Raw genomic sequence first — 22,362 nt, 5'->3', positions numbered from 1 at the left:
ATAAAAGCGTCTGCCAAATGATCATAATGTAACAGTTTTACAAACAAGCCTCCTCGAGTAAGAGTTGAGTCTGGTTGCCTGCTTGCCTGCTCCAGCCTCGTCACCTACGTACCACGGCGACTTTGAAACTCCTGAGTTTGAGTGTGAAGCGAAGCCTCGCGTAAAAGTAATGAAAGGGCAAACGGCAAGGGCAAACGGCCGTAGGCCAGCCAATTTCCAGGGGGAGCCCGGCCCCCCCTGGCCCCCGCCTGGTGGCGCCACTGCCAGGAAAACGGGGAACAACTACTGAGAAAACCTAAATGTATAAGAAAAAATGGAAGAAACCTCAGGAGAGGCAGTTCCAAGAGAGATTACCTCTCCACGAATGGCTGTTTGTGCAATAGGAGCTTCCTGTGTTATAATATGTTCCTGTCACCTCAGTGGTAATTTGACATCATCATTACACTACAATTAACTTAACTTGGGTGTTGCACCCAAGTAAACTTAATTGTAGTGTAATGTAGTTTTGTTCTAAAAATAAGGAAGAAGTGGCACACTGATAATCATTCAAGTTAAACTTGTTTTCATAAATGAAATGGTACAAATGAATTTGTATTAATCAATGCAGAAGCCAACAAGTTGATCACAACTCGTTACCCCTTGTTACACCCTAACCCGTTCACACCCGGTGAATGCAGCATTCATTAAACTATATTTAGTCATTTGGGGGACACCATCCATTTCTGTCCTTGTCAACTTTCGTTGCTTTTCAAACACTCTTCAAACAACTATGAAGTAAACAAGTGAAAGTTAGAAGTAATTCAAATAACCAGCATCTCGGTTATCACAGATTTGTTGAGTGTAGGCTAGGGAGCCACCAGTGCAGCCACATACTACATCTACAAAGCACTCCTGAGTGTAGATTACCAACTAAAAAAACACGCTGAATGTGGTCATGATGTCATTAACAACTGTGACATGATAGGGTGGTTCCATTCAACTGCTACTATAAATCATTAATGCAAATTTGAAAAATTCAAATGTAAATAAAATGAAAAGTACCTTTGGCAAACATTGTTAAGGAACCCTGAAAAAGGGTTCCACCAAGTATGGAGGCTGTCTATTGGCAGAGCCATTTTGTGAGAGCTCTGCGAAAAAAACTGCGAAAAAACTTCTGATCTATAAAAGGGGGGCGCAAAAGAAAAAGTTTGGGAACCACTGCTCTAGAATTTTGATGGAGATTCACATGTTTTTTGTTTGTTGAGAAAGCATCTTTGAGTTCGGTGTTATATTGGTGTCATTAATTTTCGTTCTCAGGTTTTGCTCTAATTAATATAATTGGCACAATTATAGAGCTGCTGCCAGTCGACAGCATTTGATGATTGTGTGTGCGTGCTAGTGTTCAAAGAACAAGTGGTAATTACTCGACTTTTGTCGATCTGTTCGCTTGAGACAATCTCTGGAGCATAACAACTCATGTTGTCATGAACAACTGTGACAACATGATAGGGTGGTTAATATGAACAATGTTTCTGCCAAGTTTGGAGGCAATTGCAGGAAGGGTGCTTTTTGTTTGGGCATGGTGCTCTTGGTTTAACACTGATGACGACAAAGGCACCGATCTAATAAATCTAAATAATCACCCTGCTGCACCGCACTGTCAATGAGTCATTTATTAACTCATCTATTCATTGTAACAGCGTCGTAAATCTAAAGTTTAAAAAAAAGGTGTGAGGACCTGTATAGGACTTAAATACCGGTGAGGTGTGGTTGTTTGTACTTATTCTGAATTAATGACACACATACCAATGGTCTGACATAAATGGCATGTGTGTGATACTGATCAACAAAAAAAAAAAAAAAAAAAAAAAAAAAAAAAGTACCTGTTTGCTGGGAATAACCCGGTTCCTGGAGGGGAAATCTTGTCTTTCCTTTTCCTTGTACACTAAGGTTTTCTCTGTGGTCCTGATGTTGTGGGCCTGTAAATCACTTGTATGAGATATTGGGCTATAGAAATAAAGTTGACTTGACTAGAATCGAAACTATCAAAACTACCATATCTCAGTTGACAAGCCCGCTCAGCGTAGCACAACCAACCTCCTCCCCAGCTCCATCTGCCTAGATCTAGTAAGATTTAGTAAGTCTGGGAGTTTTGTCCCTAACTTTGCTTGAAATTATGTTTGAGGCAGCTCATGGTATTTCTTTTCTAACAGCAACAGCGTTAGCAGATCTAGCCCATGAAGACCAAGCATATATTCATTTCATAAACATTAACAAAATGCAATGTCACCTGTCACAACTAAGTCTAACTAATCTCCAGTCATTTATCAACAGCGTGACAGCTTGTGACAGCCAGCCATTCCGCAAAATTAGCCACCGTAGTAGCTAAGACTTTTGTTAAAGCAGTCAAGAGATACAAGAATATACAGTATGTCAAATAGAAAAATGAGACTGCAAATGAGATTAAGTGTCTTTACACAGAGAAGCCACTAGCACACATACACACCTTCATATAGAACACCAGGCTGTTGTACTGCATGCTCTACACTGGAAAAGAAAGGACAATATCTGAGGCTTGAAAAGTATGTACTATGTGCTTTTAACCAGCATTTAACATTTCCACTTTAATCTTTTGTCATGTGTAGCTTTTATCTCTACTGGGAAGAATATTCCCATATATGATGGATAAATGCTTTCATGACGTACATATGACATTTAATGGCAATTGGCACTGACTCTTGGCAGACACTGGAGGCACGTAGAGATAGAGGGAGCGGTTGCTTGTTTGTTTAGAAATAGATACATCAACACAACATTCATCTATGTGTTCATTTTTTACATTCATACATTTGCTTTTGGTGGATTCTGTCAAATACTGTGGCAGCCCTTAAAATGTAAAGAATGCTCTCACTTGTTTGTTGTTGTTGTAGTATAAGTGTAAATCCTCAATGAATTAACAAATATGTACTGAATTTGCTAAATAACAGTTTGGAACAAGGTGTATTGGTCAGTTCAAGTTTTCTGACTTATTTTTAAAGCTCCTTTGTTGCTTCTGTACAAGTCGGTACTCTGTCTTTAAGCAGACTATCCCTTTGGTTCCATTCATTAGGAGGAAGTAATTGCACTAATTATACAGAGGCTTCTGCAACTGGTCACGCAACAAATGTTTGAGCCCGTGCCATATAGTACTGTATTAAATGCTCTCTGATTGAGAGGCTCTCAGTCCAAGGACAACAAGGAGGGGAAAAGTTGAACCGTGAACCTGCAAGAATGGGACCTCAGATCTTGTTTTTTGCGCTGCTTTTGGGAATGAGTAAGTACCTTTGAAATTCAACTTTTCAATGAGTTATTCATGTTCATTCATTCATTAATATTGGTAGAAATATGATTGTTGTTGTCACATTAGCAGAGTTTTTATTATAGATAAAATACAAATGCATTTGAATTAAAAAGATTAAGATTTCTTATTTAAAATAGATTTAATCTGAAAAGAGCTGTGACTCCATTTCCACTAAAGTTCCTTAACTTCTATAAATTCAACTGTATTTTTACTTATACATGCTATTCATGTTTATTTCTAATTTGATTTATAGGCCCTGTGACGACCCAGCCTGCGGGTAAGTGAGACTAGCAGAGATGCTAAACAACAAACTATTCTACTATGAGTGAAATGATCATTTGTGTGTACATGTACATCGCAAGGGTTCCTCTCTTTTTCATGGAAATACCACAGCATATCAACGACAAATACCTAGTTTATTGCCATCGGTGCGATGCCTAGAATGCCAGCCTACAACACATTTTGTCAGGCTGCAAACCAGCTCTGACCCAGGGCCGGTATTGATAGCCCTACGGCTGGGTCCTGGTTAGAGATTTTGGAGGCACACAGACTTGAAAAAGACCTGCCCATCAACATACCAATTGATGATAAACTTCATCTGGCCTAGATCTGATGAAGGCACTAAACCAGCTGTCAGGACAAGCCACTCCTTTTGGCTGATGTTCTGAGTGGATCATGAGTGTTGATTGAGACTAGAGAGTAAAGTAGAGCTTGGATCTGTCCAGTTCCCTTGCAAGATCACAATAACATCCCTACGGCCAGTCATTGTTCTATGGTGAACCCCTGCCAAGTCAGTGATCATGGGCGAACTCACTGTGCCATGGAGGGAAGGCATGGAGACAGCCTATGAGAGGAAGAAGGAGAAGTACAGTGAGCTGGGTGGAATCCAGCCAGCTACTTGGTGGAAGTCAGCTACAGAGAAGATCACTGGAGGATCAATCCAACATTTCCTGAAGGCTCTCGGAACTCGGTCCAGACAGAGGAGAAGGCTCTCAAGGAGCTAGCTGAGGAGGTGGAGCAGGGAGTTTCTGGCTTTGACTCAGAACGAAAGACACAAAGTGCGAGAAAAAAAGATCTTAGGGCCAGCCACAGGGAGCGGCTGATGTGTGTATTTATTAAGAGTATACTCAATTATATTTAACTATAGCATACACAAATAAACTTAAGTATACTTTGATTAAGGACTTAAGTACGCTTAAGTAAAGTATACTTTTTGCAATTAATCTGGCACCTGAAGTTTGCGCAATTGTACATGTAATTGTTTCTATGATACACCCATGAAGTACAATGCATTTCTGTATTACCCAACCCAATTATCAAACTGCTTGCACAATAACAACATGACAACAATGACAATGCACAACATAACACATAAATAAAAACTGGTAGAAGAGATAGCTACTGCAGTAAAGCAGTATACTTTGGGGATGGTTATAGATTTAAAAAAAGCATTCTATACTGTTGTATTTTATTGTCAAAAAAGGCCATTTATGTGGAACACAGTACAGCATTTGTTACACTTACAATGATACATGAGTAAGAACAGTATTCAAACTTTCGCATTACCAATGACATTATTTTATTGTGACCATTATGGTTGTTCTTCATAGGGCTGTTTTACCCAACATCTGGAACTCAAAGCCCTCAGACAGATGATGGAAGTTCTCCTGAAATTCATCTCCTGCAACCATTTTGCTATTTTGGACGGACATACAAGCAGATATACGTACGTGAAAATTATAGTTCACCATAAGGTTTTGTAAAATCTAAACAGTTATTTTGTAATGTTTTTATATTCCTAATCACTGATGATCAAATTCCAACACATTTTTTGATTTAGCTCCAATGTAAAGTAAAAAAACCCCAACCAAAATATGGGATTTTTGCATGCTATTTTATCAGTTGTTTTACATGATCAATCATTTATTTGTTTCCAGGTCAATCACAATGGGCACATAACATTTAATGGGAGGTGGTCCAGATTTGTGCCTCACAAGTTCCCAGCTCGTCAATCCAGAGACCTCATAGCTCCATTCTGGACAGATCTGGACAACAGACAAAATGGTCAAATCTACTACAGTCAGTACACCAGTGGCAGTGTCCTTCAACAAGCTACTCAGGACATCAATCAGTACTTCCCAGGTGTAAACTGCAATGCCACCTGGGTGTTTGTGGCAACATGGTCCGGGGTGCCCTACTATCCAAATGCAGGAAAAGTAAGTCTACTTAATGCAGTGTGTGTGTGTGTGTGTCTGTCTCTGGCTTTCTCTGTGTGTGTGTGGCTGACTTCTGTCCTCATTATTTCCAGGGTTCAAATTTCCAGGCAGTGTTGATCTCTGGTGGCCAAAAGTCATTTGTCCTGATGAACTATGGGGTACTCGCTGAAACCAGACGCATTGTGCAGGTAAAGTGGTGGTGCTGGTGCATTACATAAATACAGCTATAGTATTGTTTTGGACATGCATTGCAGCATACCACCACTTACTCAAAAAAAATAATCATGAAATCTGTCTTCCAGGCTGGCTTTGACACAATTAAATCCACTCAGTATTTCAGCATGCCTAGATCAATGACTCGCTCTGCAACAGGCAGTAGGTCAACTTTCTGCCTCAACAGCAATGTCCATGTCAATGGCCGCTGGGCCTTTCAGACAGACAGCGAAGAAAGCAAATGCACTTTTGGTGGTAAGTTTAGAGGGTACTACTAGCATTGTGTCCTAGCATTTTGTTTGTATTGTTACTGAGTACGTACTGTAGTGTGTTATGTTGTCCACTATTGTGCACAATAGACACTTTGTTACACTGGCCTGGCCCAAACATTTTCCTTAAAACCAAATTACTTCAATTGTATATGATCACATATACAATTCACTTTACTGTTCTTCACTTTACCTTTTACTTTTATTCTTTTCAAGGTCAAACTGTGCCGCTGGGTGACTCATTCTGGAGCGAAAATACGTGTGCACAGAAATGTACCTGCACATCAACAGGCCTGCAGTGCCGCGACCAACCCTGTTCCTTTTCCCAAGTCTGCCTTCCTAGCTCCTTTCAGTTCTCCTGCCAGTCAGTGCGGAGAGGCTATTGCGTCCTCAGTGGTGATCCACATTACCATACCACTGATGGGGCTCGGTTTGACTACCAGGGCACCTGTACCTATGTTCTCTCTGAGCAGTGTGGTCATGGGTTGCCCTATTACAGAGTAGAGGGGAAGAATGAGCACAGGGGCAGCACAAAAGTGTCTTGGACTCAACTGGTGAAAGTCTTTGTCTATAACCAAATGATTGAGCTTGTCAAAGGACAACGTGGTAAAGCTAAGGTGAGTATCGTCCTGTGAGTTTTCATTATTCAAAATCCACATTTGTTCCTCTAGAGGTAATTATTGTTGTGCTTGCAGGTTAATGGGACCTTTGCAGCCACTCCATTCTCCCTCAACAATGGCAAAATCCAGGTTTATCAGTCAGGTTTCCATGTGGTTGTCAGCACTGACTTTGGTTTGGCAGTATCGTTCGACACCTACAGCTATGTCAGAGTTGGTGTGCCCTACACTTACCAGAATGCAACATGTGGCCTGTGTGGAGACTTCAACAATAATCCCAGCGATGACTTCAGAACCCGTCAAGGGCAAGTCGTGAGTTCTGAAGTGGATTTTGCCAATAGCTGGAGAGCTTTAGGGGATGATGAGCCTGGTTGTGAGGCTGTGTGTCAGGACTGTCATGCCTGCTCCCGAGCACAGACAGATCTATACAGCAATTCTGCTCATTGTGGTATCCTGCAGAGCAGCTCTGGACCGTTTGCTGCTTGCCATCAGCAACTTTCCCCAAAGTCATACATGGAGAATTGTGTGATTGATCTGTGTGTGGGTGAAGGGTACCAGCCTATTCTGTGCAGAGCATTGAATGTGTATGCAAGTCAGTGTCAGCAAAATGGCATTCAGTTGCCAAGCTGGCGGAGTCAAGGATTCTGTGGTAAGTCTAACTACTACAGGCCTATAACATTTGGCCTTATTCTCTTTCTGGTGACATTTCATTAATGCAAAATCACCTTTTTGGCAGACACCGCCTGCCCAGCCAACAGTCACTTTGAGTCCCAAGGCACAGGATGTCCTGCTACCTGTGTCAATCCAGATTCTACCCCTGACTGCCCTCTTCCTGCTCAGGAGAGCTGCATCTGCAATTCAGGCTATGTCCTCAGTGCTGGTGCCTGCGTCCCTCATTCCCAGTGTGGCTGCAGCTTTGAGGGACGTTACTACCCCTCTGGAGCAACAGTGATACTAGATCAGGACTGTGGGAGGCGATGTACATGCATGTATGGTGCCATGACATGTCACTCCTATGCTTGTAGTCCACAAGAGACTTGCAGAGTGCAGGACGGAGAACGAGGATGCAGACCTAGAAGTTATACAGCATGCTGGATCAACGGCCTAACATCATATCATACATTTGATCGACTGAAATTCCAGTATCCAGGGGCATGCCGATTGACCCTCGCTAAAGTAATGGGAGAGTCCAGCCACCCCCATTTTGTGGTGACAGCAAAAAAAAAGCCCAGAAGCCGGCAGGGTTTTGCACGGGTGCTGAAGTTTGAGGCTGAGGGCACACAAGTGTCCATTGAGATGGGAGAGAGCAGCACAGTACAAGTAAGTCTTTCAAATAAGCTTTGAAATCGCCATGATCTTTACTGAGATCTTCTGAATTTACGGCATTTGACACTGACACGTTAAACTTGCTTTCTAGGTTGATGGTCAGATCATCAGACTTCCCTTCAGCTCAGCATCCAACCGAATCCAGATCTTTCACAGCAGCGTTCACAGTATCATCCTTCACACCTCCTTTGGTGTCACTGTGCAAACAGTCTTGCCTCACTTTGTGCGTGTCACTGTAGCTAGTATCTACAATGATTCACTAGGTGGACTCTGCGGTAACAACAATGGTAACCCACATGATGATTTCCACACACCCAATGGTGTCCTGGTCAGCAACTCTCAGGTCTTTGGAGACAGTTGGCGAGATGGCTCCCTTTCTGCACACTGTGTGGAGAGAAGAAATGAGGTTCCTGAAACAAACTTGCCAAATGACAATGATCGCTGTAGCATCCTTGTATCTCCCAGTGGGCCTTTTGCTGCATGTTTGAGCTCGAGTGATCACCAAGCGCTTGTGGAATCATGCATCCTCACAGCAACTGGAGATCCAGCAATGCTCTGTGTCTTCCTGCAGAGCTATGCACTGATATGTCAAAACAAAGGCTTTGCTATAGGACCTTGGAGGAACACATCTGGCTGTGGTAAGCAGATTCTCTACTTTATGTGACAACTGGCTTTGAGATTAATTTGTGGTATTTTAACAAAGATTTTTGCTTTTCTCTAGAACAAACCTGCCCCCCAAACAGCCATTATGAACTTTGTGGAACAGTTTGCCCTTCCACCTGCCCCAGCCTGTCTTTCCCTTTCTCCTGTGGCACTTCATGCCAAGAAGGATGCCAGTGTGATAACGGTTTTGTCCTCAGTGGTCACCAGTGTGTGCCACCAACATCCTGTGGATGCCATCATCAAGGCCGCTATCGGCAAGGTGGTGAAGAGTTCTGGGATGGTGAGGAATGTCAGAGCTTTTGTAGCTGTAATGGCACCACTGGAGCAGTCCACTGTGTCTCCAACACCTGTGGGCCGCAGGAGTCCTGTCGTGTGGTGGAGGGTGAGTTTGGCTGCCATGCTAACCGCCATGGCTCCTGCTCTGCCTCTGGTGACCCTCACTACCTCACCTTTGATGGCCAAGCCTATGACTTCCAGGGAACCTGTCGCTATACTCTGGCAACCCTGTGTAATCAGACAGGTGAGCTCCATCCGTTTTCTGTGGAGGCCAAAAACGAAGCTTGGAAAAATTCACAGGTCTCAATCACAGCTGAAGTCTTTGTGAACGTGATGGGCTATCAAGTGCACATGTCAAGAGAGAGGAGAGGCTTGGTTAAAGTAAGTAGTTCTTTACTTTAACTCGGTCTTTAATACAGTCTTAATCCATAAGAATAACACCGAAAAATATACAGAAAAAACCTGACAAGACTCTAAATTTTTTCAGGTGAATGGAGTAAGTGCAAATCTGCCCATCCTGTTGAATGGAGGTCGCGTGTCTGTCTATGCAAGTGGGCGTCGCACATTCATCAGTGCTGATTTTGGTTTGAGTGTCACTTATGATGGACGAAGCAAAGTGTCCATCTCTGTTCCCTCGAACTATAGGTACCCACCTTTCACTGTTCCCTGTAAAAAAAAAAGCAATAGTTTTTAATGTGTCAATGTGTTTTTATTGAGCGATCAACTATCTTGTGAGTTTTATCATTCTCATCAAAACAGTGGACAAACGTGCGGACTGTGCGGGAACTTCAATGGAAATCGGAATGATGACTTTCGCACTCCATCTGGAATGATGGCCTCCACTCCATCTCAGTTTGGAACTTCTTGGAAGGTGGCAGGCAACTACACCTGCAGTGACGGCTGTGGCTCATCCTGTCCACGCTGTACCAATGAGGCACCTGCCAGAGCTCAGTGTGAGGTGATTCAGGCAGCCGATGGCCCCTTCAGCTTCTGCCACGAGGATGTGAACCCAGCACCATATTTCAATGACTGTGTGCTTGATGTGTGTGTGTCTGAAAACGATGGCCAAGATCTTCTGTGCAGGGCCATTGAGGCATATGTCAGTGCCTGTCAGTCTGCTAATGTTCGAATCTACCCTTGGAGACAGAACACCACCTGCAGTGAGTAGGCACTCTATCATGGGAAAATAACAATCCACTGAATGTTTTCATCTTCTCAGTAACTATGTCTAGTCTATGCAATAAATACTGTTCATGTATTACAAGACAATATGACCTAATCTGAATCTCTGCCATAATGTCTGTCCTCACTTGTTCTCCTAAAGGTCTTCCCTGTCCAGCCAACAGCCATTATGAACTGTGTGGTACAGACTGTGGCCTCACCTGTGCCAGCAGCATCGATGCCAGCTGTGAACATGTATGTTCAGAGGGATGTTTCTGTAATGAGGGTTTCGTCAGGAGTGGGTCAACATGTGTCCCTGTGGAAGGTTGTGGCTGCCAATATGACGGCTTCTACTACAATGTAAGCACTGTATCCTTAAACTCTGTGTATGTTAGGTTCAACCTGTATTACATTTTCATGTTCTTTCTCAAATGATTTGCACTATTTCCTGTTCTAGGTTGGTGAGTCTTTCTGGACAAAAGGTTGCTCCAAGCAATGTGAGTGCTATGCTCCCAATGACCTGAGCTGTTCTGAGTCATCTTGCACCCCCACACAAAAGTGCACCATCAGAAATGAAGAGCTGGGCTGCTTTGATGCAATGTCTACATGCACTGTTTGGAGGAATCCCCGCTACCTTACATTTGATGGGCAACGGATTAATTTCAAGGGCACGTGCTCTTATATCATCACTGAGAGTGTGAAGCACAACCCCAACGAAATGGCGTTTCAAGTAGTAGCTACCAAAAATCCCAGTGGCAAAAAACGTGTGTCATTTGTGTCAGTGGTGGATATATTTCTCTCAAGTCAGACAGAAAATGTCCACATCACGATTGGCCCCAACTCCAGAGTAAAGGTAAACTTCTTATTACTTTAAAGATACATTTTCTACCAGGTGTAAGTGTAGTGTGTTAATGACTGCTCCCTCTGCTCTTATCTGCCATCCTTTGTCAGGTAAATGGCAGTGAGGTGTCTCTTCCCACAGCTGTAGGCACCTTAGCTGAGGTAGAAAGCCAGGGAAGCTACATTGTGGTTGAAACCAGTGATATGACTGTCCACTTTGATGGCTGGAGTTACTTGTTGGTCAGACTGAGCCAACATCGCCAAGAAAGAGTCATCGGGATGTGTGGTAACTTCAATGGTGACCCAGCAGATGACAAAGTATTGCCCAATGGCAAACTGACACAAAATGACAATGACTTTGGACAGAGCTGGAAGGTATCCACAAGTAAAAAGAGGTGAGCTGCTGTAATGGAAATGATCCAACATGCACATTTTACACAAACAAGCATCTGTCAAAATTTGAATTATGTGATTTCAATTTATCAACTCTAGTACATAAGAGAAAACCCTCAAGATGTGGGAGTCTTACATGACACAAGTAATTATTTCAGGAGAAATAAAATCCCTCCCTGTGCCAAATGTGTTCCTCTCTATTTTCTCCAGATGTGGATCCTACGATGACCGTGGTCGTAAAGACAAATATTGAACCTTCATTGAAGAATATTCTGAAGCTCTATTCAGGCTTCACTCCAGCCAATGGCATGCTGCGTTCTGCTGTCTCAGCCTTTGAGACAACATGCTCTGTTTTAGGCTTAATCATCACCAAATGGCAGCCTGCTTTGTTGTGTGATATGTTTCACTGGATTTCACTTTCTGATGACCTCACTGTGGCTATCAATGGTTTCTATGTTACTTGATGGAGCAGAGTGTCCATAGCTAATTAAAATTGTTTAATATATTCTTGATTTAAATATTTATATGTTTCTCTATGTGGGGCCTTGTCCCTAACCTGTGTTTTGTTCCTGTGCTTGGGTGAGAGTGGAAATGTGCAATAATTGACTTTATGACAGTAGGGGGCAGCAATGTGCCATATGAACTTGGAAACATGACTGGTACCCTCTCTTCTTTTGTGTTGTCACTTTCATTACATATCATATAAGCAGAAATGTGTGATGAAGTTGATTGATTAATAGGTGGGGAGGGTCTCTATGCTAAATAATTCTGTATCTCTTACAAACGTGTAAATTCTTTATCATAAATAAATACTTGGCAAAAATAGCACGAAGATCAACATTTATTCAGAAGGACACTACACCATATCACATCATGTACAATATGGGCTGGTTTAAATGCACTGTTTGGGGGGATTTCCACCACCTTACCCTCGATGGGGCACTGGTTCATTTCCAGGGCACATGCTCTTACATCATCACTGACAGTGGGGTTATTGCATAACCCCAATGTAATGCAGTTTCAAGTAGTAGCTACCAATAGTCACCGTGGCAACAACCGTGTGTCATTTGTCTCAGTGGTGGATACATGCACCTCAAGTCAAACAGAAAATGTCCACATCACGATTGGCCCCAACTCCAGAGTAAAGGTAAACTTTTAATTACTTTACAGATACATTTTCTACCAGGTGTAAGTATAATGTGTTAATGACTCTGCTCTGCTCTGTCATCCTCTTTCAGGTAAATGGCAGTGAGGTGTCTCTTCCCACAGCTGTAGGCACCTTAGCTGAGGTGAAGATAATATAATGCATCCCTCACCTGTGTCAGTAGTTCAGCTGTTGCAAGCTGTTTCCAGCAATCCGATAAATCCTCTAGTGGAACACTGCAGGACAGACAACTGGTGTTCCAATTTGATAATGGGTACAGGGTACAGAGACACCAAATTCATCAGAGTGGTAGCTGAAAAAGACACACATCACGGCCACATAAGAACATTGATTAATGCAAGTTGGATATGATCGCATTTCCTTTCTCACTTAAAAGGTAATGGGACACATTTCATCTATGAGAACATTCTCGGTGATGTAGATCCCATTCTACCTGCACTGCCAGGTCCGCTTGTGTCTTTCAGTTAGAAGAAAAGATAATGCAGTACTCAAACAGCAACAGGTGTCATTTCTGATGCAGCTATTGTTGTGCTGCCCTTGATCACTTCCTGTAAGCCGCTGTGGATAAAAGCATCAGTTGAAAGCCTGTGATCTTGCTTTCCTGCAGCACTGCTACCCGGGTTACCACAATAGAGTTGAGAGGGGTGTGACCTACCATGACCCTGCAGCCGTCTGGAACCAAAGCAAGGAACATTTTGTCTTACTGTTCCGCTATGTTTTCATTATTCTAACTTCTGGCATGCAACTCAATTGATTTTTGGATGTATTAAGAAAGGTGGCAACTGCATTTAGAATCACTAACTGGGACATATTTTCTTGTGAGGTGCAGACAGAGATATGAGGTTTGTATCAGGCTGTTACAATACATGCAGGCTCTCTTTGTAAAATCTCTCTTTAATTCTGTTTAGTTTGATACTCTTTGTTTGGCGTATTCTGTGTTGAGGGATTTTAGTTGAGGAAGCAAAAGTTGATGCATTTCTGCTTTATACCACTAGAGAGCAGCAGAAGCTCAAATTTAATCGTACCTCTACTTCCAGATCGGTGTTTGCTAAAATCACCATATACATTCTGAAGTGCTTCTTGTCATTCTTAAATCTCTGACACATAAGCAGTATTCACTTAAAATGATATAAGAGAGATCATTTTTGTAATTGCAAGTATATAAAGCCACATTACCAGCGAGCACAGCCTGAGCTTTTGATGTAAAGCTATTTCACTTAAGTACTCATATATATATATTTTTTCAGGTTTCTAAAATAATCAGTGATTCTGTATGTGGACAGAAATAAGTAGCTAATACTATGTTATGTCACAACACACACTGTCCGCAATCCATACCATTAACACAAGCTGGTTCTCATTTGACATGAAGCAACCCTGTCAGCAACACACGAGGTCAGGTTTCTCCCCTTTGTGCTGAACCTCCTTTGTTGGGTCCAGTGATGAGACAGGCAGCACTGATATCTCCCGTGTCTTCCAGTTGGGGTTTTAATTCATCATTGTCAGTGAATGTGATGTGTTCTGAACCGTCTGCGATGAGACCGAGACATAAGAACACAGCCATAACATGCAATTTGTCATTGGTGTAAACGTACAGTAAGGACTTCAAAGATGCATCTACACGTGGCTGTATGTGCTGACTGTCCAGTCCAATGTGAGCATGTAAATCATCTGGATATCCTCTGAATGCTGCTACTTACTGTATATCTACCCCTGTTAATCACCTTCTTTGTTTACCAAGCCGTGTCCTTGTGTCCCTGATGTGTGCCAGACGGCTAAAACTCTCTTTTGTGTTGGAGTAGCACTCATTGTTTGATCACTCTGTGTTTCACATGTAACACTGTAGCTTGTCTGACAAAGCACCATTGCTAGGTTAATCCAGTGGCTTATGTGGTATTTGTGGTTTTATGAAGTCAATATGTGAACATGAATGAGAGCCAAAAAAAAGGGCGACTTGCTTAAGAACGTACAGTATATCCAACAGTTCACACTTGAACATTGTCATTATTTAACAAACATCCTTTGTTGAGAGAGGAAAACCTCAAGAGATTCCAGATTCCAAGTTTCCAGTATTGCAAACAATTATTGGAAATGGGCTCCAATTCAATTTAACATAGTTGGAATAAGGGAAAAAGGTTTGCATGCTGATGTTGAAGATCGTATCTAAATACACTTGTGTAGATGAGGTCTGTGAAGCCTCTGTGATTTCTGCTCAAGAGACCAGACATGTCCACATAAGGAGGAGGATATGTATTATTGGTCATGGTGATAGTGCTTAACGTGTGCCTCAAAATACAACATGTATCCAGCTGAAATGCAAGCAAATCTGTCACTCTCATTGTCTTCTTTTCAGTTCAGTTGGATTCCCTCCCATGTATTCCACACTAAATTCAATTAGCTAAATGTATTACAGATTTCATCCTGCCTCCTCCATCCCACCCACATATGTTAAATAACATCCACATGTACTGACTCAAACCTTAACTTTCATTTGTAAACTCTTGTCATACAATGACTTTATTGTGCTCTCCAGAACTCTGAGAGCTCCTGAGTGAACTTAGACGGCCTTAAGACACAAAATGTTTGAGGGCTTCAAATTCATCACCGGGGGTTCTAAGTTTGACTCCTCTCAGCCATCAAACACTTTAAATTCTCGTCCCTCAAATTCAGATATAATCTTCTTTTATAGAGGCTGGGGTGTTTTTGTTTTATTCGTAGCCTCAATGAGGTAAGGAGGGACGTGATGGATCAGAGGGAGCGAGAAAGAGAGGTGGCGGGGTGAGGGAGTGGGTAATGTGGGATTTTGGGAGTGACGGTATGTTGACTTTACAAGACGTCGGAGGGTTTGCTTGGCTTAATTAGATCCCCTCATAAAGTCCCCTGTGTGGTGTGTTCCTGGGGTCAGCAAGGGTCCCATCTGACGTTTGACCTCTGCTGTTCCCCATGTGCTGCCCTGTAAGTCACCACCACCGATCACTCTGCATAATGACGTCTGAACTTGAGAAAATCTGTGCAGGAACGGCTGGGATCTATTCAGTCTTGTGTTTCATGTAAAGGAGAAGTCAAACCTTCAGCAAGGCCTAACTGCATGTTTTCCACTATCAACTCTTTCATACACACTAGGGTCTTCGTTTAAACAACTTGTCTTTTTTTAAATGTGTTTTATTATGCATATTTTGCGGTACTTGAGGTCCTGAGATCATTTTCTCATTATTGTTGTTTTTTCCTGACCGCCTGTTTGATGAGCTGAAGGCTGATAATCATGGTGTGCAAGATCTTTTGCACGAAGGATAAAAACAAACCCACAAGATTTTATTTATATATAAAAGAGGGGAGAAAAAGACATTTAGGACATTTGGGCTCTGCACCTTTGAAATTGGTTTTGGATAATGAAACTTTAATCAAATCTTTTAAAAGTAATGAGTTTCTTTGGTTGGTAGCTTTGAAATACTACCATGAAACATGTTTTAATTGAGAACATTGCATTACTTTCCAATTCTGCACACTGAAAGTACTTCCAATCCAATTAGGTATAGTTTCACAATGGGGCCCAATTAAACGTCCCACTCTGTGTACATGGACACACCTGTCTGTTCCCTCCCGTCTGAAAACAAAGTCCTGGGAAAGCACGTTTTTTACTTTGTTGTCTTTGTTGTTTTGATAGGACCTCTATCGATAAAGACATATCCCCCATCTCCTGTTTCTGTGCAGAGTAATTGGATTTCCCTGGTGAATGTTATACTCCTGAGAAGGGTGAACAGTCATGGCGCCGTGAAGCTGCAATCTTAGAAGTCATGAAATTGACTCAGCAAACCATGTGTGAAAAATCAGCACTTTGTAAAGTTGAAACGTGTGTATCCTCCAAAAAGGTTTCTCACTGTTGCAGTGTGAGATCCTGAGCTGAAATTACATCTGGTGGCACTGAAACGTGTAATTTCTTTTCAATGCACTTTTCAGGCATTTATCATGACACAAATCAAATCAAATTACTGCTTGTAATTCCAATTCTATATGTTTTTCATGACCGTGCTTGTGAATCAAATAAGTCCATAAAATACCTCCATTATAATACAAATCACATATTTTTTAATCATGTTGCACGTGGCCATGTCAATGTTATCAGAACATCACTTGAGACATTACATCAGAGATCTACTCGAGGGCTTGCTTGTGCCATCTGGTTCTTGCTGTTTCCTTAAAAAAAAATCAGTACATAAATATCAGTATATGTGTAGGGAGAGAAAAATCACAAACAGAAATGGCTCCGGTTCTCGAGTCGCTTCGTCATAGCAGATTACATGCAGTTTTCTGCAGTATGTTCAATTTACTTAAAACGCTTTTAGCTAATTTGTCTACTGACTCAAATTAGGTTTATCTCAGGAATTAGAAGGCCAGAGTTTAATGTACTGAGTGATGGAGTAGATGAAAGATAATGGCATCCTCCTCCCTGCTTTCCTTTTCCACTGTGTCACCATATTCTCTTTCCCTCACCCCCACCCTGCTGCCACCACCTCACTCCCTCCAACAGTGACCATGGGCTGTTTATCGACTGGCTCCGTCTTCCTGTTTGCAGTACTAAGAGGCTGAAATTAGATCTGCATTGGCGAGGATTTGAGATAAATTGGGCAGCGGGTCGGTCCTAACTCGATTTACGTTTAGCTTCTGAGGGGGAAGAGGAGGATGGTCCTGGATGATGCAGCAGACAATAACAACAACAACAACACCAACAGACTGACATGGACAAGGAGGATGGGGTGAATGTGCGTCTGTGACTGAAGGGTTTGCTTCAGTCACAGTCACATTACAGGACGTACATTGTGATGATCCTCAACACAGCAGTTGGAGAGGCAAGAATTCTAAGGACACTGGGCATCGCTTGCCGCTTAGCATTATTATGTCCATTAGCATGGCTCTTATTACGTATTCCAGAAAAGCTCACTGGGGAAAGCATAGCACTAACATTACCACAGTGAGGAACAAGCTACGCTCCTCACCTGATCAATAAATTTACTAATGTATTCACTCTGGGCACAGAATAGCCCTGATGCAGTAAAGTCATATTGAGCATCATGGTTTTATTTCTTTTAGGGAAAATGTCAAAATTATAAATCCACCTCGCTCTGTGACAGGAAATGTCTGGTGAATGTGTGTAAAGAATTAAAATCATGTCTTAAAATGACTTTGTGCTTCCATTAAACTCAATGCACTCTATGTAAAATGGCAGGATTCCATTTATGTGAGCAGGGCCCTGGTATTTTAGGTGGAGTCTTACTGGCACATCTAAATGGAACAAAGGAATTTTCAGGAATAACTACACGAAGACTAATTAATTCTACATTTTCAAAATGCAGATCGATGTGAAAACCAAATATCTTGCATTTCTCACAGTCCTATGTTGCTATAACATCTCTCTAAACTTTTAATTTTGTCCTCGTTGTTTACAGGAAATTGCTTTGGTGCGGTTCCATAAAGCAGACTTGAGGACATAAGCATAGCCATACAGACCTTCCTGTCTGAAAATGGAATTCAAGGCCACATGATGGGCTGCATGCTACCCTGCACCCTAGCTCCCTTCGCTTGGCCCAAATGGCTCTTGTAATCGGCCGCTCCCATTACAACTCCCAGGGGAGGGGGGTTTGCTCCTTAGCTTCTTTGTACGGTTTGGAGTCGGGTGTGGATCTCACTCCTTTCACTGTCCCACTTTGATCTGATTCCAATCCCCGACAGCTGATACTGTAGCTAAACCTGACACTCGCTGCTGTCTCTGTAGAAATCCGGAATGGGAAGAAGAGAATGGGATTGAGAGGAGCAAGGGTGAATGCCAGAGAATCTGCTTTTTTGTAGACCAGACAGAGACGATGACCCTCTTGGTTAAACCCAGACCAAGGGGTCATGAACCCTACGGATGGCAGAAATACCCTCAGGGTAAACAAGTGTTTTGAAGGATGAATAGGCTACAAATTAGGGCTGATCTACAGATTGTGATTGTTTTGGCAGTAAACGTGACTATAGAAGAATATCATAATTATAAATAAAACAAAATATTACACAGTTAAAATTCCTAAGCCACCGTAATTATTGCACTTGTTGCTCTTATGCATACAGCCTAAAATAGAACATTTCCTCACTAATCCACTAATCTGAGTGTCAATAACTTGGAAGATGTCAGAACACGTCTCACAGACACGAAGCCAGCATATCTTGTTCATAACTTTGTCCCAGATCTTATTTCTGTAGTTTTGACTGTCATATTTTTCCTCAAGGGACATTTGGTTATGAGTCTGACGGCTGTACGACGGACCGTCCACATGTGCTGCAGATGGGCCCCACCAGCATTTAGCCCCAGAGCTCTACTATTGGCTGAGCGGTAAAGAGCCATCAGCAATCTGACCCTCCCTGAATTAAATTGGGAGAAAAGCCTTTTAAACAGTGCCTGCCCGAAGATCCCTTGGGATACACGGGGGCGTTCAAAGGGGTTTGTTACCTGTATTGATGTATGGTGAATCAGTTGTCTTTCAGCTATTCACAGAAAAGGTGTGTGTGTGTGTGTGTCTGCTTAACCAAGCTTATAAAGTTGCATTCAAGTGCTTTGGGGCAGCAAGGCGCAAGACTTACATTTTCTCAGAAATCCTCACAGACTCTCAATGCTCAAAATCCCCACAACAGTTTGCATACATCCAGGCCCGGCCCTGGGCATGGGCGAACCGGGCGGTCGCCCGGGGCGCTATCTAGTGGGCAGGGCGCCAAACTGCAATCCACATAAAGTACATTTAAATAAATACGTTAATAATTATTTTGACTTCTGGTCTGAAGCTGTGAGTGTGAGATCATGACCTGTCGCCCTGAACCTGACCCGCTGTTTACATTGAAAGGTGGGGGGAGGCCTGGCTGCATTGTGCGTCTACAACTAGAATAAGATGACTTTATGATGCACAACTTCACTACATAATCAGAGCTAAACACAGGTGTGTTCTGATACATGCCTAAAAGCAAAAACGCGATGTCCGTGACTTTAGCCGGCAACGGACATTCCCGGCGCCCGCGCAAAACTGTTTCCGGGTTAAATATCGTCCCCCCTGTAACCCCTCTGTAACCAGTGTCCGTGATTTTCACCGGCGAGCGTGCCGGCAACGGACGTTTCCGGCGCCCGCACGCGCAAAAGGTTCCGGGTTCAGCGCGCTTGTGTTGTTGTCAATAAGACATAAAATAAACTTTCGTAATGAAAAGGTCAAAGCCCTCGGGTGCTGCTCTTAGACAGCGACGAAAGGAGGAGGAGGAGAAACGGGCCCAGGATAGAGGTATGTCAGTCATTGTCTTAAATAACAATTTAACATGAAAATAGCGTTAGCTTCTTAGCTTGCTTGTAACTTATTGACTCCCCCACTACATCCATGAAGCTACTATGCAACAGAGCGGGGCAAAGCTACAAACTATGATTTTGAAATAAGTACTCACTTCAGATACCTACAAATACATTTGCATAAATCCTTAGTGTCACATAACCACATTAATTTGTGCAAGATTAGAATTGTGGGCTGGTGTAGCGTATAAAAATATATGTAAACCTACTTTTTTGTATAGATGCACTGAGAAAGTATCTGCAGCCACAACAGGCAACTGCAGAAGCTGCAGCAGACAATCCTCCAGTGTCTTCTTCACCTACTGAAGAATGTAAGTGCATGCATGGTGCATTTAATATGAACAGTTATAATTATTTACTACTTTACTAATTACTTTATCATAATGCCAATGCTTTGCTTAGCTGAGAGAAGCTTCTCCAAGCTTAAGCTCATAAAAACTATTTAAGGTCCACAATGTCTCAAGAGCGCCTAAATGGACTTGCACTTATAAGTATTAATCAAGAAGTGTCCAGGCAGCTGTCGTTTGATGCGACTATTGATGCCTTTACTGCAAGGAAGTCCAGGCGTGTACAGTTTTAAGTATTTGTTGTTATGGTAAAGTTATTTTGTTGGTTAAGGGACTTTCTTTTTTGCACACTGTGTTATGTGTGAATAATGTTACTGACCACCAGAGTTAACAAGAATTCTAGATTTGTATTAGTTTTGTTTTTCAATTTTAAATATCATACATGACTCTACATAATTTGACATAATTTCCGTTTGCACAAAACAATTGCACTGCACTCTACTTTGCAGTGTTATTTATTTATTTATCTATTTATCATTCTTTGTTAAATTTTAATAGGGTGTTTGACATGTTATTATTATAAATATTTATTTGTGTGTCATTGCTGGTTTGAATGAGGGGGCGGGGGGGCTCCAATCTACACTTTCGCCCGGGGCTCCAAATCACCCAGGGCCGGCCCTGCATACATCACAAGAAAGACAAGTCGCAACACATGCTGCCTCAGGTCAGCACTGAAACTGATGTTGACCGATTGGGCCCGCCTGTCATCACAGACCGTGGAACATACCTGAACAGTTACAAAAGAAAGAAGAGTTAGTCTCCACCATGCTGGGCCGTTCAGCAAAGCCGCTAACTAATGCCTCCCTGAGTATTAACACATTTCTATTTGTAGCTGGAAAGTATTGAGTGAATTAACAGACCAGTTGCTCCGCTGCAGTTTATGGATTTTGCGTCCGTGCTGTTGCCGGTCGTAAAATTCCATCCTATTGAGCGCGTGAAGCCAATTTAATCCCCACAAAGCACCTTGTGATTTTCCTCTAACTGATCAGTTGGTGCTGGGCCAGGAGGGTCCTTTTTTGATATAGTGAGCCTTTTACCAAGAGATTCTGCCATCCTAAGCACAATGGCTTCTTTATTCAAATGATACCACTGCAAAAAAATCTCACTTGAAATAGTATCAACTTCATCATTACTTGAAAAACCCACAGGCTCTTTCTCTGTCTTGGAGGGTCTAGATATATGTGGGAAAGGTCCGTGCCATCCTGGAGCTGTATTATCTTTGGAATACAATAATCTTCTCCCGTGTCCTCTTCCATATCCACAGTGCAACATTACATCACTCCTTTATTTAGAGGCCATATCAATGTGACATCATGACCATCATTCTATACCTGCATTCACCACAGAGACGAGTGGCTGAGATTGAAATTCAAGCCTGTGTATTATATGAGATGCAGAACATCAACGCTTGTCCTTGGCTGATCACATTTCATGAAGCAGAATATGGGGAGAGAGTTCCAGTTTCCACTGAATGCAGAATACACAGTCCACTTATGCCAGATAATGCAGTGTTACAAACAACACGTTTTCTTTGGCACAGAATAAAAGCAAACTAACATTACTGTCAGTATTTCAACTTGTTTCAACTCCAGGGAGCTGAGTTTCTGCCACTCCCACCTGAGAAGCTCCACTGTGCTGAGCCAATCAAGACCAATTGAACTCACCTGTTGGTAGAGCAGAGAGCTGGAGACTCACTGAGCTACATACACACCATGTAGTAAGTCACAGTCATATTTTGTCCCCATATAGATATTAAGTCATTATCTTTCTTTCCTTTTAGTTATTGTTTGGTGTCCACTAACTCCTTATAAACTTATATAGATTTAAGCTGTTAAATCCATCATTTATTAATCGCAAGCCACCTGGTATGTTATTATTTGCACATTCATTTTAATACATGAAAACCTTGAGTGATTGTGAAATTACAACCAACACCTTCATTGTATTGGTGCATTCATTGAGGATAAGCTGTCTCTTTTCACTTGAATTTACAGATTGAGTCCCAAGGATCAGACTGGTTATGGTTGAAACACTACAGAATCTGAACGGAGCCTTCTAAAAGGTAGGAAACGTAATATAGAAAATAGAAATGATATCTAAAAGGTGTAACATTTGAAGTGAGATGTTACAAGGTTTCAAAGCTTTTCTTCCTTGACAGGCTTGTGAGTTGTACTGTACAGGCAGCTTAGAGTATTAG

The 22,362-nt window shown here is 42.1% G+C and overlaps 2 protein-coding genes and 1 long non-coding RNA gene across 4 annotated transcripts in view; all 3 read left to right on the top strand.

Moving 5' to 3' along the window:
- The first annotated feature begins 1,088 nt into the window (after positions 1-1,088).
- LOC143001905 (sushi, nidogen and EGF-like domain-containing protein 1) lies at positions 1,089-6,026 on the top strand. Its single transcript, XM_076151754.1, has 6 exons — positions 1,089-1,118; positions 3,472-3,495; positions 4,968-5,045; positions 5,257-5,535; positions 5,628-5,723; positions 5,838-6,026. Exons 1-6 carry the CDS (start codon positions 1,089-1,091, stop codon positions 6,024-6,026), a joined length of 696 nt encoding a protein of 231 aa, XP_076007869.1.
- A 143-nt stretch (positions 6,027-6,169) lies between these two features.
- LOC143001902 (alpha-tectorin-like) lies at positions 6,170-12,027 on the top strand. The gene is made up of 11 exons (XM_076151750.1): positions 6,170-6,634; positions 6,713-7,283; positions 7,371-7,954; positions 8,052-8,598; positions 8,682-9,280; positions 9,387-9,544; positions 9,659-10,059; positions 10,224-10,420; positions 10,518-10,913; positions 11,012-11,295; positions 11,504-12,027. The coding sequence occupies exons 1-11, from the start codon at positions 6,170-6,172 to the stop codon at positions 11,544-11,546; spliced, it is 4,245 nt and encodes a 1,414-aa protein (XP_076007865.1). The 3' UTR covers positions 11,547-12,027.
- A 7,596-nt stretch (positions 12,028-19,623) lies between these two features.
- Positions 19,624-22,362, top strand: part of LOC143001805 (uncharacterized) — a 34,860-nt gene continuing 32,121 nt past the window's right edge. For both annotated transcript variants that reach the window (XR_012963733.1, XR_012963732.1), the window contains exons 1-4: positions 19,624-19,756; positions 20,040-20,129; positions 21,758-21,882; positions 22,160-22,227. This is a non-coding gene — a long non-coding RNA (uncharacterized LOC143001805). The remainder of the gene's footprint in view (positions 19,757-20,039; positions 20,130-21,757; positions 21,883-22,159; positions 22,228-22,362) is intronic.

Source organism: Genypterus blacodes, unplaced genomic scaffold (genome assembly GCF_046128005.1).
Source record: "Genypterus blacodes isolate CSIRO-AG114 ecotype Tasmania unplaced genomic scaffold, CSIRO-AGI_Gbla_v1 ptg000055l_1, whole genome shotgun sequence".
Taxonomy (NCBI): Eukaryota; Metazoa; Chordata; class Actinopteri; order Ophidiiformes; family Ophidiidae; genus Genypterus; species Genypterus blacodes.
The sequence above is the reverse complement of the archived record's forward strand: the minus strand, read 5'-3'. Positions and strand labels throughout refer to the sequence as shown.

Excerpts from the sequence above, each read along its gene's own strand:
- LOC143001905 (XM_076151754.1), top strand. The coding sequence starts at position 1,089 with ATGGAGGCTGTCTATTGGCAGAGCCATTTT. Across the intron at positions 1,119-3,471 it reads TCTATTGGCAGAGCCATTTT|AGCTGTGACTCCATTTCCAC; the intron begins GTGAGAGCTCTG and ends TAATCTGAAAAG. Across the intron at positions 5,046-5,256 it reads GGACATACAAGCAGATATAC|GTCAATCACAATGGGCACAT; the intron begins GTACGTGAAAAT and ends ATTTGTTTCCAG.
- LOC143001902 (XM_076151750.1), top strand. The coding sequence starts at position 6,170 with ATGATCACATATACAATTCACTTTACTGTTCTTCACTTTACCTTTTAC. Across the intron at positions 6,635-6,712 it reads GACAACGTGGTAAAGCTAAG|GTTAATGGGACCTTTGCAGC; the intron begins GTGAGTATCGTC and ends TTGTGCTTGCAG. Across the intron at positions 10,060-10,223 it reads GAGACAGAACACCACCTGCA|GTCTTCCCTGTCCAGCCAAC; the intron begins GTGAGTAGGCAC and ends GTTCTCCTAAAG.